Raw genomic sequence first — 18,950 nt, 5'->3', positions numbered from 1 at the left:
TATGCACTCAAAATAGCCTTTTTCACCACTTCATAATTCACCGACATTTCTTCTGATAGTGAAACATATACCTCATGCGCCTTACCTAACAACTTAGACTGTAACAATAACGTCCAATTTTCCTGTGGCCATTTCATCTGTTTAGCTAGCTTCTCAAATGAAATAAAGAACGCTTCAATATCTTTTTCCTCAAACTTTGGAAGAGCTTGAACAAATTTAAACATCTCCCCACTGGGTTCTACTCTGGAGATAAATCCTTTCTCACCTACTGGCATCTCTTTTTTAACTGCCAACATTTTCGGTTGGAATTCTCTCTCCCTCTCTCTCTCTCTCTCTCTTTCTTTCCTCCTTCTCTATCTTCACAATTTCTAATCCCCTTTTAAAAGCCATTTCTCCGTCCTTTGCTTCTAATTCAAGTTTTATCTGTCCTTTGCTTGTTTAAATTCAAGAACCTTCATTTGTAACTGAAGTCTCACTACCTCCAGCTATGACTCACTAGTGTCAGGTTTCACTTCCAACTGTAGATGCTGTGCTATACGCTTGATTACATCTGATTTCCTAGCACCCTTAGGTAATCCCAATTTTAACTTATCTGCCAACTCTGTTAACTTACTTTTGGTTATTTTCTCGAACCCAATCAGAGCTATCTCTTTTACTCCTAGACAAGTCTTAGCAATTGCCAAAACCATCTTGCTGTCTCATCACTTCTAAAATACCTCACCAACTCCTGAATTCAAAGTGCTTCTCATACTAATAGCCTTAAGATTCACCAATTCCAAACCAATCAATGAATTAGAAATATTTTTATCCTGCTAGAGCCCACAATTGTTATGACACAGCAGTTGGAAAAGATGAGTTATTTAAAAATCTCAGAGGGAAACTTTAAACAACTGTCATAACCTATGTTTTAATTTCTGTATGTTTGAGATGCGACCCTAAATTCAGAAATCAGACCACCAGTTATTGAGAGGTTTTATATCAAAATACATGAGACATTTATTAACTTACACAAGTTAAATATACACACATGGCTACAAATTAATACTCTCATAACTTTTAACAAATTCCCAAACTAATTTCCATTAAGGCAACAGCAACCCATAGACTTTCAGCAGACATCAGACAAAGTATTTTCACCTTACAAATTCAAAATGCAGTTCCTTTCACTTTGGTTCCTGTGGAGACAGTTGTAGGCTTACACCTGCTTTGATCTTACCTTGACTCTGCCCTGCACACACAAAACTGGTGTCTGTTATACCCAACACAGCTCATTGAATGTAAATTCTTATTGTATCACCGGCCCCTTTGAACTCCACCTCTTCTAACAATAAAACCCCTTTCATTGTACCAATTTTATTAGTAATATAAACATATTGCTTGGTTTTTGCTAGCTAGGTGCCAGGTTTCACCCCCTTTCTTGAATGCTCTATTCAACAAAATGCAACTGTATTCAACCTCTCTTACATCTCAAAACTAGTAAACATCAAAACACCCAGACTAGCTGCTTTAATGCAATTAAGACACACCCACAGACCAAACCTTTATTTTTAAAGGAAAATAATTTCCAATAATATATACCTTAATAGCTTCATGACACACACAAACACAAACACACACACACAAACACACACACACATGTTTTCAACAAGAATCACTAAAGGAGTAGGAAGCGTGGTGAGCATTTTTGCTCTCTGGCTCAGAGGTACTTGTAAGGGCACCCTTACTGCCATTTAGATTTGAGATTAACAAATCTGCACAGACCCGGGATCAAATGTTGCAACTTCCAGGTCCATATGGTTCAGTACCACTTTAGGTAGTTCACTGATCCAATGAGCCATCAAAGTGGGTGTTTTTTGTCATGAATATCCAAACTGGCAGCAGTGACGGTGATGTAGAATTTCTCTTGCAAAGTGATGGTTGCTTGGATATTATTAAATCCTTACTCAACAAATAGTCCTTTGATTCTTCAGTTGTAATTTAACCGAATTGAAGGGACTATATGTTTTTAGAAAACTTCTATTTAAAAGAAACCAACCCTTTACTTAACCTATGAATCTGCAGTTGTTTTATGATGTTTCAGATTCTGTAACTGCACGGCCATAATGCTGGAGTCAACCGCTTCAACAGTTCAAGTTTTCTTTAGTCTTGCAGGAGAAACTTAACTTGATATTCCTTTTTAAGCACCATTCCCAAGATGAAGCGTGCTGCTTTTTTCAGTCTTTGGTGTTTCTGGCAAGGCCAACATTTGTTGCCCATCCTTAATTGCCCTTGAACTGAGTGGCTTGTTAGACCATTTCAGAGGGCAGTTAAAAGACACATGTACACCAGACCAGGTAAGGGCGGCAGATTTCCTTTCCTAAAGAGCATTAGTGAATCTGATGGGTTTTTACGACAATTGATGATGGTCACCGTTACTGAGGCTAGATTTTAATTCCAGATTTTATTAATTGAATTCAAATTCCACCAGCTGCTATGGTGGGATTTGAACCTGGTTCTCTGGATTATTGGTCCAGTGACATCACCACTACACTGTTGTCTCCCTTTACTGCTGCTTTGAGTGGTCACACAATGAGCAAAGTTATGATTACCAAAACCTTTTATTTTGGAAATTTAGCAGCAAATGTATTTATTTTGCAAAATATTCATGCACTGCAGTCTACCAACCTTTAAATGTGATGTGTTACCTGGATTGTTATGTGGTGCCTTGTAGTAGTTCTGCTGCAATGTTCCCGTGATCAGTACCTTTCTCTTTGCTTTCCATTCTGAACCATTCGGTTTGACAATTTTTCTACGTACGCCATTGGGCTGATGTCCCATTGCCCTGCTTCAAAAATTTGTACAATGCAGAGGAGAAATGGATGCTGACCCATTCCTCCCATTTTGGCCCTTATCCCACTGCACTTAATAGCATTCTGAAGAGGTCACAGCAATGAAAATTTCATGAAAATGAATATTAGAGACCTCTGCACTTAAACTTTCTTTAAAATCATTGGATACAGTTCAGGGGCAACTTGCTCCCAGAAAAACAGTGCTATTGATTCCAGAGCTGCCATTTAGATGGTATTTGTCTTAAGGGAGAAAAGTCTTTATTTTTGAATAAAAAATGGTTTTGGTACTTCTCTACGTATTACTTGCGTTTTACACCTTACGTTGAAGACAATATTTAAAAACTACCTGCCAAACCCAAAAATGATGGTATATATATGAAGAGTGATCAACCAGCATTGTGGTGATCTCATGTAACATGGGAATAAAACCAAGAGAGAGATAAAGCCAAGAGAGAGTTTTTAGTACTGTACCACCTGTCCTTTTGTGATGTGGTTTATTTGGAGGCAGTGGCTGAAGCCATTTACCTAGCTATTTCCTGAGCACCTATTCCTGCCCAGAATTTGAACAAATTTGGGTGCTCAGTTCCTCGACCTAGCTGACTGCACCTCTGGTGTGTTCCACGCTAATTATACCCAGATTGGACTGGGGGTTGGTGGACAATTGGCCCTATTTCTTTATTGCTGCACTCTTCATGTAAAGCAAAAGTCTAAAAATTGAAAACGCTGCACCATAAATCCGATTGTAGTAAATTGGATTGTAGGATGCCAACATTCAAATGAATGAGAGTCATACGGACTCAAAACGTTAACTATGTTCCTCTCTGCAGATGCTGTCAGACCTGCTGAGTTTTTCCAGGTATTTTTATTTTTGTGTCAAATGAATGTTTACTGTGGAATAAATAGTCTCAGTAATGATGACCATGAAACTAATGTTCTTTAGAGAAGGAAATCTGTTACCCTTACCTGGTCTGGCCTTTGTGATTTCAGACCCAAAGCAATGTGGTTGTCTCCAAACTGCCCTCTGAAATGACCTAGCAAGCCATTCAGTTGTACTCAAGAAGCTGGGTCACCACTTACCTTCTCAAGTGCAATAAAGATGGGCAATAAATGCTGGTCCTGCCAGCAGCCACTTCCCATGAATGAATAAAAAAGTATCTGGAAATTGAATCATGAAATGCCTAGATTTTACAGGCAAACAGAGAAATGTTTTCACCACTTTATTCTGTCAAAGCTTTTTGTCTTGCACTCATCAGGACAATCGCAAGAATACCAATGTCAGGGGAAGCAACAACTTTATATTGTGTGAGAAGAGTGTGCTGATTGGTTGGCAAGTGGCCATTGATTGGTAGAGGTGTTGCCTTGAAGAATGCACCAATTAATGGTGACTGATTAGTTAACTGCCAAGCATTGTTTGAAATTAACTGTCAGTCATCGTTCACTGCCAGTCACCGTTCACTGCCAGTCAACTGCCAGTCACCAGAGATAAAAACAAAAAACTGCAGATGCTGGAAATCCAAAACAAAAAATAAAAAATACCTGGAAAAACTCAGCAGGTCTGGCAGCATCGGCGGAGAAGAGCACAGTTGACGTTTCGAGTCCTCATGACCCTTCAACAGAACTAAGTACAAATAGGAGAGGGGTGAAATATAAGCTGGTTTAAGGTGGTGGGGGGAGAAGGGGGGTGGTTGGTTGTTGGGACAAGCAAGCAGTGATAGGAGGAGATAACCAAAAGATGTCACAGTCACCGTTCACTGCCAGTTAACTGCCAGTCACCGTTAATTGTTGCATTCTCCGTGGTTACGCCTCTACCAATCAGTGTCCACTTGCCAACCAATCAGCACTCTCTTCTCATACAGTATAAAGTTGTTGCTCGCCCTGACATTGGCATTCTTGCAATTGTTTCATAGACTCATAGACAGTTTACAGTACAGAAAGAGGCCATTCGGCCCATCGTATCCGTGCCGGTCAACAAAGGTCTGACTGCACTAATCCCATTTCCCAGTGCTTGGCCCATAGCCCTGGAGGCTATGACAACCCAAGTGAATATCTAAATTACCCTTGTGGTAATGAGTGGAAGACAAAAAGCTTCGACAAAATGTCTTTTTTCAGCAATACTCAGGTTCTGTACTACCAAACGACTACTTTATTCTATTTTTTTTTCCCTTTTGCTTTTTCTTCATTTTCAGATTACATCTGAAACCTGGTTTTGTTGACTCAAAGGAAGCTGATTGGATGTTTGAACAGCTGTATATGGAAATACCGTGGCAGCAAAAATCTAACATCAGAGAGGGTTTGTTTCATTTCAGAATTTTCATAGTTTTCTAGCATATTGTACTTGTGACAGAAACATTTATAGTTTAAGTCTGTGCTCCAAAATTTATAAAATATAGGCATTTGTTCAGTTTCCTTGTTTTTTTTTTCCAAATTATTTTCACCTTGCAAGTGACCTGTGCCCAACTTTCTGTTTAAACCACTCATAACCAGCCACTAGGAAGTGTGAGTGATGTGATTTCTCACTTTTCTTCCTCTGGAGAACTAACTTCAACTAGGTAAATCTTTAAAGTAGTCCCCCTTAGAATTCATAGCCTCCAAACATTATTGCAGTATGTCATCTCACACCTTTGGCATCTTGCCTTGCCACCTGAGGTTTACCCCAAAAATCCAAATGGACCTAAGAAGTGCTTTTGCCTCTCACCGTGCCACGAGAGAAGATAATTAGTCCTCTTTAGTCAATGTTTGCAGAATTTGGGAAGCCCGGTCTCAACTGATATAAGTTCCAAAAAGGCCTTTCAGGAACATAAAGGGAGAAATTCCCAGGAAACCCCAGAATCCACCGTACCCAAGGCTCGTGCCTTTGGCATAAGTGGGCGGCAGGGATTGGAGTCCAAGGCTCCCCAAACCAGAATTCAAAACTTAAAGGTCCTCTCTAAACAATGTGGAATCCTATGCAGTGGAGTTGATTTCAGCCCACATTCTAGATGGACCTGAACAGAGATGGGACTTGTGCCCTCTCCCAGCTCAGGAATTTATATTCCAGGCGTTTGGAGAAGGAAGTTAAGTATTTACAACACTAGTATCTTTTGAGCCCACTGGCGAAAGAAATCTAGCAGGGCTAGTCTCAGTCTACAGAAAAAGCACTTCCTGTCAGATTTATAGAGCTCAATTAGTAAAATCTGCAACCGAGCCATTGGTGCCTGCGTGTAGGAGCAGTTGTGGTGAAATGTTATGTAAGTGTAAATAAAAATATAAACCTTTTAAGCTAGATTACATCCCGATGCTTATTCATACATGATAAATGATGTACTATTACTTGTGACTATGTCAAATTTGGTCTCCTGTACTCAGCAATCTTCAGAGTTTAATTCAAATCCCTTTTAACTTGTGTGGTCTCTCATTTGAATTTAAGTGACACCTTATTTGCAGCAATCATTGATGAAGTTAGATCTTTATTGGGATGATAATGTTCTTGGTACTGGCAAAAAATGCCTACTGGGTTAATGGTAATAGAACACCTTTTAGGTTAATAGTGAATAGAACATTTTTTATTTTAATAGTCTCTACAAACTTATGACTGATCAAAATGCTAATATTTAATATTTCATTCACAATTTAAAAGTTTGCTTACTGATTGGTTATTAATTTTTATGATGGCGAGTTGTTCAGCTATTTATTTCAAATGAGCTGATAGTTCAAATGTTTGTTGGAGCATTAATACTGAAGTTTAGAGTCTGCTAGATTTTAAAAGTTTTATAGTTGGTGGTCAGCTATTCCCTGTAGAGGGACTGACTCGATGTAGCATTGATGCTTCTTGTTGAGCAATGTTTTAGTACTGTGCCTTTATTCAGGCAAACCTTTGCTGCATTTAGTGTGGTAAATGCTAACTGTGCCAAGTCCCTGTCCATTCAGAACACTGAACACTTGGAGTTCTGTTCAGTGTTTTTTCAACCTGTGTACTTGGGTACAGCACAGGCCCTAATAATCACATCGTACTATAGAATAAATTATTCTATAGAAGTAAGTTTGCGGTTCATCTATTACTTTGTTTTGCTTATAAAGCTCTTGTTCCAATCCCAATTCCCTTTGGTTTAAATGCTAATATAAATTTCATGCTAATTCCAATCGCATTATAAATCTACTCTCGTTCTAAATTGGTAAATATTTACCTGAATTAAAAAGCGAATGGCCCTTGATATATAACAGATATAAATATACAATTAAGTGCATGTTTACTTCCTGCTGCTACATAAACATATATGATGCAATAAGCAAACAGGAATATCCTCATTGTTTCTTAGTAAATTGGCTGGATCTTCTGATCAAAGAAGTCCCAACACGCGCACATGCGCGGTACTTGCTTACATATATACACGGCCCGGAACCCTGAGTGGATGCCTCCGACACTGACCCTGTTATCGGAGACTTGGCTAGATGCCCTGAAATTGCCCAGAAATTTACACCGTTCTGCCTAGAACTTTTAATCACAGCTGTAGGACCAGGGCGGGAAGTGATTTTCAGTGGAAGCTGTTGCGGGAAAGCCGTTTTCTTATATAAATTGTTTTTAAACATAAACTTAAACAATCCCTGATCATGCCCCCGCCTAAGGAAAGGCTGAATGATTCAGAACTGTAGTCCAACATGTGGAGAATCTTGGGTGCAAGCCTGCATCCCATTATTCAAGGGCACACTATGTTCGATTGTGCTGTCCCAACATGCAACTTCAAGCACCAATTGATAGTGATTCATTTTTGCTATTTTATCATTGACATTTCCACCAGACATTTTGACCATTTATTTTCTTACTAGGCTGTGGTTGCCGATCTTCCTGGAAATGTCTGTGTCAGACTTTATAGTCAAAAATGATGATAACCAAACTAAAATGAGGCATTCTGAATGCAGTCTCCCTTCCTCAAAATGCTCACAGATATATCTAGACCTTGATTGTTGTACTAATGCTGATTGGAACCAATTTGGCCTTGATACCAGTATAAATAATTAAATTGGCAGTTAGAATCCAGTGAAGCAACTATGAGATAATGTTCACAGTAAGTGCAGTAAACCAATTGGCGACCTGTGGTCAGACACACCACACTCTGAAGCCAAGTGACAGATGCCACTTCAACCAGATGCTATGGATCTCTCCTCAACTCTCCCCTGGAGCTTGTCACACCATGAGCTAATCAGTCTCACTGAACTCCATCTTTCACATGAGGGCTTCCAATCTCCACTTTCCAAGAACCCGCTTTGGAATCTTCTCCCAAACTGATGCTTTCTTTCAGATGTCTTCTGCAAGGGTCCAACTCCAGGGTTTCAAACTCTCCTTTCAATGTTCCTCTCCCCTGGGTCACCACATACATTCAAGCTTTCTTCCACACACTCTCTCACCAACTCTGTTGTCAACAGTACACCACTGCTTCACATGCCCATAGCAAAGAATTACAGATCTTCAGTTGCCTCTAGGACCTTCTGACTTCTCACAAGGCTTTATATAGCTTTAACTCTGTTTCCTGCAGTTTGGAGCTTTAAGCTTGGAGCCTTTCACTGCCCCTCACTCTTAACTTCACTTAACAGAATCTTTCAAGGTTCCTGTCCTTCCTTTGACTAGAAGGTCTGCTTGGGACTTTCTCCTGTTCTAGTCCCCTGGATTCTTGGGGACTTTCTTCTTTAGCTTGGAACTTGCTGTCTGTCCCTTTTATTTCAGTCTCTCTCTGGCAGCTGCCTGGAACTGGCTTTCTGTCCCTTCTAGGTTGCTTCTGCTTGACAGCTGTCTTCAAAAACTGAACTCAGAAACTGCTGTTTCTAGTTTCTTCTGTGTGTGTCTGTGGGAGGAACCTCGCTCTCTGGACCCCTGTTGCAACAGCCCAGTTTTTCTACTCTTGTGTTTGCTTAACTTCTCTTACAGTCGTAAACTCTCATTAGAAATTCAGGCACCTTTTAAAGTGAAACTAAAACTCAACTTGACCTTTTCTTAACACAGATACGGAAATACAAATCAAACTTAAACCTTAAAGCTAAAACTCATTCCTAACACCCACAAACACCAAAATAACTTACTTAAGCTATCTCTATTCCCTAACAGTACTAAATAAATATTCTAAATTTCTTTGTTTCTTATAGTCTGGACATTGAAGTTTGCTCTATTTTGTACCTATTTTCCATTCCCCACCCCAAACTAAGAGCAATATCAGTACTGTAAAGATAAGAGAGTCACAAACACACTAGTGTAAAATACCCCTTGTCTGAACAGCACTTATCTGAATTGGCCAAACCTTCCAATTGGCTCTGTGTATTTAAATTAATATAATTTAGTACAGTACAACATTGGAATTAATGTGATTAACTAACCAAATGTTTCTCTGATTGAATCAGTGGTGTTTCCTGAACTGTTTAGTTAAATGGTGTCCACTGTGCACTTTGGTGTTACCCCTCTTATCCAAACTGATTGCCTAGCTTCTGATTTCTGTTTTGAAGCAAGATTCTATTTTTCAACATAACAATGTTGCTTAAAACAAACTTAATGTTTTGTGCTGTTTGTTCTCATCATTTCAGAAGTTCTTTGTGAATAATTTCAGTTGCCCCAGTATATTAAAGGAAACATTCCTTAGTGTTCCTTTCAATATGAAACATGGATGGACTATTCAAAAAGGCACATTGCGTAGGCCTTAATGCTTAGGGAAAGGAGGAGTGAACCAAATGAAGCTATCGTAATAGATCAGTTGCTTCTATTACATGTTTTGTGATGTGATTTCAATATGTTTGAAATAAGCTCTATAACGCCTAAAATGATAAAAGAATAATGCAGACTTCTTTTAAAATTTCATCTTACCTGAATGGACTTGTAATGTGGTTGTTGTCAGCTTCTGGCACCTTGTAGCGTCAGCAGACTATTTGACTGTGGGGAGCATCATAGCCAAACTCTATTCATATTAATGCACTTTACAGTAGCCACTGAACGCTCTCAAGAGTAAAAACTTTGACTGATTCTTTTTTTGACTAACTCCTGCTTTATGTTGTAAACATCCTATTTTAAGTGTGAATACAGAAGACTATAGTGTGGTATATTTGGAACTCTACAATGGCTATTGGTGAAAGGACTTATTTTCACCTGTGAATATTTTATGTGCTGCAGATAGATCATATCAAGAGCCACGACTCACAGCCTGGTATGGGGACCTCCCTTACACATACTCCCGCACAGCTATGAAAGCAAACCCTCATGTATGTTGTTTCACTTTCTTTTAAAGCAATCTACCCATCTGTGCTGCTATCCTTGGTACACCAGCGTTTTTTTATGACCTGATAATAAGTTCTTGTGTTCCATTTAGTGGCACCCTTTGCTGACTATGCTAAAGGATCAAATTGCGGAAGTAACTGGATACACCTTTAATTCGCTTCTTTGCAATCTGTACCGAAATGGCAAAGACAGCATTGATTGGCACAGTGATGATGAACCATCACTGGGACAGAAACCTATTATTGCATCACTCAGCTTTGGGGAAACCAGGATCTTTGAAATGAGGAAAAAACCACCTCCAGTAAGTATGGCTATTTTTAAAAATGCTTTAGAGATAAGGGAAATCACTTTATAATCGTACTCCTTTATTTCACACAGATAAAGTTGTGTTCATCATGTGGATATAGTACAATCTCAGTGATTACTGTAAATGAGGAAAATCCCAGCAGATAATGGTAATTGACAAAAAGCCAAGAGTTGATCTTGCATGTATAAATACAGCAATACTGTATAGACACTGCAGTAAAAATACAGACAAAAGAAGTATTATGATGTTTATTTAATAAAAGAAGGTAAACTAAAATTAATTGAAGAAACGTTAGTTGATTGTTTAAAGATGAAATGCCTCGAGCGTGATTTTGTGTGGCAAAATTTTAAGATAATCAGAAGTCAGATAACTGGAATGTGGATAATTAACGTACCATATATTACAGAACAAAACATGTTATTTATAATACTGGTAAATCTCCAATGGCATTGTTCAAGACAAGTCATTTTGGCAGGAATAATATGGAGAGATAGTATAAAGTAAGGGAGAAACTCTAAAGGAGGTGCAGGAACAGAGGGACCTCAGTGTATATGTACATAAGTCATTGAAGATGGCAGGGCATGTTGAGAGAGCAGTTAATAAAGCATACAGTATCTTAGGTTTTATTCATGGGGACATTGAGTACAAGAGTAGGGAGGTCATGTTGAACTTCTATAAGACACTAGTTAGGCTTCATCTGGAGTACTGTGTCCAGTTCTGGGTGCCATACTTGAGGAAGGATGTGAAGGCATTGGGGAGAGTACAGAGGACATTCACCAGAACGATTACAGGGATAAAGAACTGTAGATATTATGATAGATTGGAGGGGTTGGGACTATTTTCCTTGGAGAAAAGAAGGCTGAGAGAAGCCTTGATAGAAGTATTCAAGATCCTGAGGGGTATGGACAGGGTAAATAATGAGAAACTTTTCCCACTCAAGGGAGAATTAAGAACTAGAGGGCACAGATTCAAGATAATTGGCAAGAGGAATAAAAGTGATGTGAGGAATTTCTTTTTCACCCAGAGGGTAGTTGGAGTCTGGAATGAACTTCCTGAGATGGTGGTGGAGGCAGCTTCAATCGAGGTATTCAAAAAGGATTTGGATAGCTATCTGAAAAGAAAGAATGTCCAAAGTTACGGGATTTAGGCAGGGGAGTGGAACCAGGTAGAATGCTCTTTCAGGGAGCTAGTGCAGACTAGATGGGCCAAATGGCCTCCTTCTGCATTGTAAAGATTCTGTGAATAGGTTATGCTGTTACAGGGGCTAAGTGCTCAGATATGAGAATGGGGAGAGGGTGTACATCACTACAGGACAAATTTGATGAGAGGGTTGTTATTTTTGCTTTATTTATTCTTTCATGGGGCATGGGCATTGCTGCAAAGGCCAGCATTTGTTTCCCATCCCTAATTGCCCTTGAACTGAGTGGCTTGTCAAATCAGAGGGCAGTTAAGAGTCAACCACATTGCCTGGATCTTGAGTCATGTGTAGGTCAGTTCAGGTGAGGACAGCAGATTTCCTTCCCTAAAGGGCACTAATGAACCACATGGGTTTTTACAGCAATCAATGATGATTTCATGGTCACCATTACTGAGACTAGCTTTTCATTCCAGATTTATTAATTGAATTCAAATTCCACCAGCTGCCATAGTGGGATTTGAACCCCTGTTAATGGATTATAGTCCAGTGACATTACCACCACTCCACCATCTTCATGTCATTCTTGCCACTTTTTTTTAAAAAAAAAAGCAGAAGACTGAATTAGGCAGGAGACGAGCACAGCACTCCATTAGTGGTGCCGAGCACCTTCAAGACCCAGGAGCTGCCTGCCTGGCATCGGCGGCAAAGATAAGTGGCAGCCATGTTGAAGGCTGTGGCTCTGTTGCCAATTAGATTGGGCAGTTCCTCGAGGTGGATCATGGCAGAAAGCAACCATGGAGGAAAAGAGTAGGAGCGGCGCTTGCGCCAATGGTCTTTGGACCCGGAAGAGTAAATTTGAAAACTAATGTAAAGCAGTTTACCAGGGCCCCGTGGAAAACCCAACAGCTGTTCACAAACGTGCATAACACTGATCGAGCTTGCCGGAAAAACATTTAAAAATTCCAGTTTTCAACTAACAAGCTTCTTAACGAACTCCTAAAAGAGCTCATGTGTCCGTTAATTGATGCCGACTGTGTTTCCCACTTCCTCCCCGTCACTGACCCTTTCAAAATCCAAAGCTGTCCTGAAAGCGTCGGAATCCTGAGACGACCCTCAAGGCCACGGTTTTTAATTCCCACCCGCGCTGGGTCCCAACCCTGTTCAGTAAGTCAAAAAAAAAGAAAAACCAATTTTAAACACTGCATTTGAAGTCAACATTGGCGGGATGGTTGGAGGCATTGGCTTTGTGTTGCGCTCAGTTGTCCTGAAGGTACTCGACTCTGTTCTCTTCAAATGTCGTAATTGCTTGATGATGGAGACTTCTCCATTTAGGTTTGCCCAAGGTTGTTTTTTCCCACAGTTTACAAGTTCTGAGGTTGGCTTTCAGATTGTCTCTATATCAAAGTTTGGGATATCCGGTGGTGCAGTTTCCCATTCTCAGCTGGTTGCAGAGTGCTGCCTTTGGTATGCGGGAATCCTTAATGTGAACCACATGACTGACCCAATGAAGCTGAGCTCCAGTGAGCACACTGTCACTGCCAGGCATGCAGCACTTTGCAAAAACCTTGGTGTTGGGGATTTTGCCCCGTCACCTGATGTTGCAAATAGATCTCAGACGATGAAAATGGAACGCTTCTAGTTGTTTTATGTGATGCCAGTAGGTTGTCCAAGTCTCGCACCCATAAAGAAGTGATGTAAGAACCACTGTTAGAATTTAATCCTTGTTCTGAGACAAACTCCATGCTCATTCCAAAATCTGTGTGAACCTGCCAAGTGCTGAGCTTAAACATAAACAAAAATAGCTGGAAAAACTCAGCAGGTCTGACAGCATCTGCGAAGAGGAACACAGTTAACGTTTCGAGTCCGCATGACTCTTCATCAGAACTAAGGAAATATAGAAATGTGGTGAAATATAAGCTGGTTGAGGGGGGGTGGAACAGGTAGAGCTGGATAGAGGGCCAGTGATAGGTGGAGGCAAAGAGGAGATTGCCAAAGATGTCATAGACAAAAGGACAAAGGGGTGTTGACGGTGGTGATATTATCTAAGGAATGTGCTAATGGTGACATTAAGGGTAGAAAGCAGGACAAGCAAGTGACAGATGGCCTTAGTGGGGGTGGGGTGGGGGGAAGAGATTGAAATGGGCTAAAAGGTGGAGATAAAACGATAGATCGAAATGAATTTAAAAATAGGTGGGAAAAGACAAATATATTTTAAAAATTATAAATTATTGGAAAAAGGGGGATTGGAAAGGGGATGGGGATGTGCTTTTCCCAGCTGATGGTTGTTTATTTCCTTTAAGATAGCAAAACTTCAGTACTGAACAGAGGGGTATGTTGTTGATAGTGTCAATGGGGTCTTGGAGTACATGGCCAGGGGTGGGTTGATACAATATGTCTGTCTTCTTCTGACTTATTGTCAGGCCAGAGTGTCCTGCGGCAAGGGAAAAGCGATCAGCAAGTAGCTGAATGTCCTCCAGAGTATGCGTTATGAGAGTACAGTCACCCAGTAACAAGAGTTCGTTCAGTAGCTGTTCTCTTGTATAGTATGTCAAAATTAGTAACTCTGGCTGTAATTTCATAAGTAATAAAACCTTATAATGCATTTTGCGTCTCTTCTTCTTATGATTTCCTCTCTTGTGGCCATCTAATAAGCTCACTATTGATGGCAGAGCCTTTTACTATCTTGGCATTTCCCTGCAACTCCCTCACTAAACCCCTGTCTTTTCACCTCTTTTTTTTAAAAAAGCTTTCTTGGCATCTTTTCGACTAAGCTTTGCTCACCCAACTTAAACTCTCTCCCATCTATTCATTTGCCTTCATCCAAAATGTTTTTTTTATATGTTAAGGGAGCTATACAAATGCAAATTGTCATTTTTAGCTTTTGTTGTAGATTCCATTTTGTATCTGGTGTTTTCATACATTCACCAGTTTTATCCACCTGCCTTTTCTGTAGTGAATTGGTATTTTGTGCTGCATTGGCAAGCTCTGTTTAAAAATTCATCAAAAATTCATACTGACATTTAAATTGTCCAAAAAGCTAGCCTTTGGAGCTCTTTTCCAGTGGCAATTTTTAAAAATGTTCCTCCAATCTCCAAAATGGTGAAAAGGATGAACCCAGAACGCAAAGCAAATAAAGAATGTAACTTTAACTTAATGTTATCTCAAAAGCAAAAAAAGGAACTGATTTCTGGATTTGTTTATTTCCAAAAATTTTCTGTTTCTCAGTTTTTGGTACTTTTTCCCTTAACAATTCGTCTCTTGAATTTACTTTGTGGGTGACACAGAACAGCAACATTAATGTTAATGACTTCTACTCTATGTAGCAAAAAGGAAATACTGTCATCAAAGTCCCACTCTGGGGTTTAAGCACATAATCGAGGCAGACACTTCAAAGGGAATGGTGCAGAAAGTGATGTAACATTTAAACCAACACCTTGTTTGCCTATGCAAGTGGAAATAACCATGGCAGCATTCAAAGGAGAGCTGAAATTTCTTCTGATGTCCTGGCAAACACAACCTGGAGCAGCAAAAATTGAGAAATTGGTCATTTATCTAATTTGCTGTTTGTCTCAAAACCATTGATGCAGATGACTGGAAGAACCAGTGAAGAGGTGTTAATGAATTTGATGTGTGGGAACAGCATTTATATGTATGCCTGAATTGACCAGATTACTGAAATACTCCACATTATTAGCTTCTTTATAGTTCAACTCCTCACTAATTAGTAATTTATTCAAAGCAGCAGTGTCATCAGCACTTCAATTTTAAACAGAAAAAAGCGCTTGATGTTTCAACACCACCCAAAACAGACAAGCAGAGAAGGGAACAAAGAATGCTAAACTTATAAAACATTTTTTTAAAGAAAACAAGCTATTTCAATAGACAGATACTCTTGGTAAGAACTTTCCAAAACTAATTGCAATACTTTGCACTGTTAATAGAGCAATAAAAATTGTAGCCAAAGTTATTTTAATTCATCAATTTTCAAATATAGCTAAGATGATTCATCCTTAAAAGTTTTACATAACTTGCTACAAGATTTCATTGTAATTCTGCAATGTCAAGTGATCTTGGCAGGTTGTTGTTCACTAATCTGGTCTGTAATTTTATTACTAACTAGAACCATTCTGTGGAAATGTAAACAGTGATTGCTTTGAGAATATAAGAATTTAGTGCATCACTGCTTCGTTTTTAGATTACAACAAATGCATTCGAACAATGCGCATGGCATATAAACTTTAGTGTAGTAATTGTCCTCTATGTATATCTCGTAATGACCTTCCCTTTTTAAAAAAAGCTGCACTCTGAATAGATCTAATATATTGCCTCATCAATAACTGTAGTAATCTTTCAGTACTGATTCAGTGCTAAGACCACCATCGTGGTCCATTTCTCGTCCACTTATTTTAGTATCATTAGCAACCTAAATAAACTTAAATGAAATTACAGCTGCACTCTCTGTTTAACCTAGTTTAAAGCAGAAGATTTCGAGTTAAGCTTTTAAACCATGCTGTTTAAAACTCGTAAAACATTTATAAAATAATAGATAACAAGATCAAAGCCATCTGCTTGACTTATATACTGGAAGCTCTGAACCCTAAGATCTGTCTCCATTCCACTCCCTGGTTGCTTGCTCAAGTTGAACCTGGTGTGCACAATCTTGGTCTCCAAGAGCTTCAACCCCACACCTGTCCATCAAGAAGATTGCCAAATTCAGCTTAATGACACCAACCACATCAATTACAAGCTAACTCACTAATGCTGAGACTTCACTCCTGATACCATCATGCTCAGTCCATCCAGTTTTCACCTCGCTAGCCTACTGGTCCCCACCCAACACAAACTACTATGTGTTCAAAATTTGACTGTCCATATCTTGTCTCCATTTGCCATATTGATTTCAATATCCTCATACTGTTTACACATCCCTTAATTGCTTCATTCTATTCTGTTTCTGTAATCTTGTCATGGCTCAGCTGGAGCCCTCCAATTTTTTGGCATTACCATACTGTGACCCTTCATTCAGTTGATGGCAGAGCTAATAGCCATAACTTGAACTCTGGAATTCTCTTTCTCAACATGTGCACATTCAGACGCTTACTTTATCTCTTTCTCTATTATTGCTCTTAATTACCTCCAGCCCTGTTTATTAGTCTGTTTGTCTGGCAACAATATATCTTAAAAACTAATGGATAGATTTCAATGAAAGGGTATAGACCAAGGAAAAACTGGTTAGTTTTTGACGAAGATGTGGATCTGGATCTGGATCCTGGAATTTCTTTAAGAATCCATTAACATTGGGAGATAGGATGAATTTACTTTTTATTTTAGAATGTTGTGGGTTGTTTGATTTAGGATGCTTGTTTTGGAAAGTTGTAGAAACATAGAAACGTAGAAAATGGCCCTTCAAGCCTGCCCCACCATTCAATATGATCCTCTATCTCAACGCCATACTCCCGCTCTCTCCCATACACCTATAGAGTCTAGAAACCTATCTATTTGCATTGAATATATTCAGTGACTTAGCCTCCACAGCCTTCTGTGGTAGAGAATTCCACAGGTTCACCACCCTCTGAGTGAAGAGGTTTCTCCTCATCTCAGTTCCAAATGGTCTACCCCATATCTTGAGACTGTGATCCCTTGTTCTAGACCCCCCAGCCAGAGGAAACATCATCACTGCATCCAGTCTGTCCGGCCCTGACAGAATTTTATGTGTTTCGATGAGATCCCCTCTCATTCTTCTAAACCCCAGTGAATACAGGCCTAGTCGGCCCAATCACTCCTCATACAACAATCCTGTCATCCCAGGAATCGGTCTGGTGAACCTCCACTGCACTCCCTCTATGGCAAGTATATCCTTTCTTAGGTAAGGAGACCAAAACTGCACACAATACTCCAGGTGTGGTCTCACCAAGGCCCTGTACAGCTGCAGTAAGACATCCTCGTTCCTGTACTCAAGTCCTCTCACAATGAAGACCTGGAACTCCCTTCCTAACAGCACTGAGTGTACCTACACCACATGGACTGCAGCGGTTCAAGAAGGCAGCTCACCACCTTCTCAAGGGCAACTAGGGATGGGCAATAAATGCTGGCCCAGCCAGCGAAGTGCACATCCCACAAATGAATAAAAAAAACATATTATTTGCCACCTTAACTGCTTGCTGCACCTGCATGCTTGCTTTCGGTGATTGGTGTACAAGGACACCCAATCCCTTTGTACATCAACATTTCCCAATCTATCACCATTTAAATAATCCTCTCCATTCTTTTTCCTATCAAAGTGGATAGCTTCAGACTTATCCACATTTTCTGCATCTGCCATGCATTTGCCCACTCACTCAACTTATCTAAATTGCCATGGAGCCTCTTAAAATCCTCCTCACCACTCACATTCCCACCAAGTTCCGTGTCATCAGAAATCTTGGAAATATGTTTTTGGTTTCCTCATCCAAATCATTGATATATATTGTGAATAGCTGGGGCCCAAGCACTGATCCCTGCAGTACCCCACTAGTCACCACCTGCTACTCCGAAAAAGACCCATTTATTCCTACTCTCTATTTTCTGTCTGCTGACCAATTCTCAATCCATGCCAATATATTACCCCCAATCTTGTGCTTTAGTTTTGCACACTAACCTCTTAATGTGGGACTTTATTTAAAGCTTCCTGGAAATCCAAATACACCACATTCACTGGTTCTCCCTTATCTATTCTGCTAGTTACGTCCTCAAAGTATTCCAGTAAGTTTGTCAAACATGATTTCCCTTTCATAAATCCACGTTGACTTTGTCTAATCCTGTTGATATTTTCTAAGTGTCCTGTTATCACACCCTTTAATAATAGACTCTAGTATTTTCCCTACCACATGTTAGGCTAGCTGGTCTTTAATTCCCTGTTTTATCCCTCCATCCTTTTTTAAATAATGGGGTTACGTTTGCCACCCTCCAATCTGCCTGACTGTTCCAGAATCTACAGAATTTTGGAAGATGACAACCAATGCATCCACTACTTCAATGGCCACCTCCTTTAGTACCCTGTGATGTAGATTATCAGGCCCTGGAGATTTATCAGCTTTCAGCCCCATTAACTTCTCCAGTACTATTTTTAAAATAATACTAATTTATTTCAATTCCTCCATCTCACTAGACCGTTGGTTCCCTCGCATTTCTGGGAAGTTATTTGTGCTTTCCTCCATGAAGACAGAACTAAAGTAGTTGTTTAATTGCTGTGCCATTTCCTTGTTCTCTATTATAAGTTCTCCCGTTTCCGTCTATAAGGGACCCACATTTGTCTTCACTAATCTTTTTACACACTTAAAGAAGCTTTTACAATCTGCTTTTATTTTCCTTGCAAGGTCACTCTTACTCTATTTTTCCCCGTATAATCAATCTCTTGGTTCTCCTTTGCTGAATTCTAACCTGCTCCCAATCATCAGGCTTGCTACT

The 18,950-nt window shown here is 39.6% G+C and overlaps 1 protein-coding gene across 2 annotated transcripts in view; it reads left to right on the top strand.

Moving 5' to 3' along the window:
• Positions 1–18,950, top strand: part of alkbh3 (alkB homolog 3, alpha-ketoglutarate dependent dioxygenase) — a 73,140-nt gene that overhangs the window by 31,540 nt on the left and 22,650 nt on the right. For both annotated transcript variants that reach the window (XM_078549568.1, XM_078549567.1), the window contains exons 6-8: positions 5,015–5,118; positions 9,955–10,043; positions 10,151–10,360. In XM_078549568.1, coding sequence (XP_078405694.1) covers positions 5,015–5,118; positions 9,955–10,043; positions 10,151–10,360 — 403 coding nt within the window. The remainder of the gene's footprint in view (positions 1–5,014; positions 5,119–9,954; positions 10,044–10,150; positions 10,361–18,950) is intronic.

Source organism: Cetorhinus maximus, chromosome 9 (genome assembly GCF_964194155.1).
Source record: "Cetorhinus maximus chromosome 9, sCetMax3.hap1.1, whole genome shotgun sequence".
NCBI classification, from domain to species: domain Eukaryota; kingdom Metazoa; phylum Chordata; class Chondrichthyes; order Lamniformes; family Cetorhinidae; genus Cetorhinus; species Cetorhinus maximus.
This window is presented reverse-complemented; position numbering and strand designations above follow the sequence as displayed.